The 1,219-nt window shown below is 43.9% G+C and overlaps 1 protein-coding gene across 1 annotated transcript in view; it reads right to left on the bottom strand.

Annotated features, from left to right (window-relative positions):
• LAMA1 (laminin, alpha 1) overlaps positions 1-1,219 on the bottom strand; it is a gene marked incomplete at both ends in the record, with an annotated part of 64,925 nt that overhangs the window by 4,549 nt on the left and 59,157 nt on the right. Inside the window, one exon of the mRNA XM_009582157.1 lies at positions 1,144-1,219. This exon is cut by the window's right edge and continues 93 nt beyond it. Within this exon, the coding sequence (XP_009580452.1) occupies positions 1,144-1,219 (76 nt within the window). The remainder of the gene's footprint in view (positions 1-1,143) is intronic.

Raw genomic sequence — 1,219 nt, forward strand, 5'->3', positions numbered from 1 at the left:
AATATAAAAAGTATAAATTAGAGACACGCTATAAAATATGTATTTGTAATGTTTTTTGTTGATCTGTTCACAATTGTTTTTCCTCTGTTCCAAGTTTCAAAACCGAATTACAGGAATTCCTTTCTGAAGTAGAACTTTTAACCTGAAGCGCAGTTTTGCCCATAAATGCCAGCTGGAAAACACAAGGCTCAGACAGGTAGAGATCAAAGGAGCATCATTCCAGGCAGCAGTGCTGAATGCTTGCTGCAGTCTGACACAAAGAGCAGGTGGCTGCTGTGGCAGCTGCTGTAGTGGAAATCACCCATGGATGGAAAAAACAGCTTGTCTCTGATCTGAACTGCAGTGTCAGACCTACCACTGAAAAGCATCTGTCGTGGTTTAACCCCAGTTGGCAACCAAGCACCACACAGCCGCTTGCTCACCCTCCCTGCTCCCCCAGTGGGATGGGGAGAGAATCTGAAGAGCAAAAGTAAGAAAACTCATGGGTTGAGATAAGAACAGTTTAATAATTGAAATAAAATAGAATAAAATAATAAAAACAACAACAACAACAATAATAAATTGTAATGAAAAGGAAAACAACGAGAGAAACAGACACACCCCAGGAAAAAACAAGTGACACAACCACTCACCACCTGCCGCCTGATGCCCAGCCAGTCCCTGAGCAGCAATCACTGCTCCCCAGCCAACTCCCCCCCGTTTATATACTGAGCATGATGTCATATGGTATGGAATATCCTTTTGGCCAGTTTGGATCAGCTGTCTTGGCTATACCCCCTCCCAGCTTCATGTGCACCTGGCAGAGCATGGGAAGCTGAAAAGTCCTGGACTTAGTGTAAGCTCCACTTAGTAACAACTAAAACAGTGTGTTATCAACATTATTCTCATACTAAACCCCAAACACAGCACTGTACCAGCTACTAGGAAGAAAATTAACTCTATCCCAGACGAAACCAGGACAGCACCATATTAGAGTTTGAAGGCAAAGGACAGGTAATTCTGTGGTATACATGGCCATAAACAAGACTTCAGACTTCACTGATTTTCACTAATTTCAGTGGAGGTTGCAGCAGAGTTTGCTAAAGCCTTCCCCTCTACTTAAAAGAGTCTTTGCAAAGGGGGAAAAGTGAGAGGACACTTCACCTCACAGTCCTCGATCTTGGCAGCCCACCAATGAAGATTGGGTCCTTATCAGAGCGGTTAAGGGCTGAGGGCACCC

This window comes from Fulmarus glacialis, unplaced genomic scaffold, assembly GCF_000690835.1.
Source record: "Fulmarus glacialis isolate BGI_N327 unplaced genomic scaffold, ASM69083v1 scaffold35757, whole genome shotgun sequence".
NCBI classification, from domain to species: Eukaryota; Metazoa; Chordata; class Aves; order Procellariiformes; family Procellariidae; genus Fulmarus; species Fulmarus glacialis.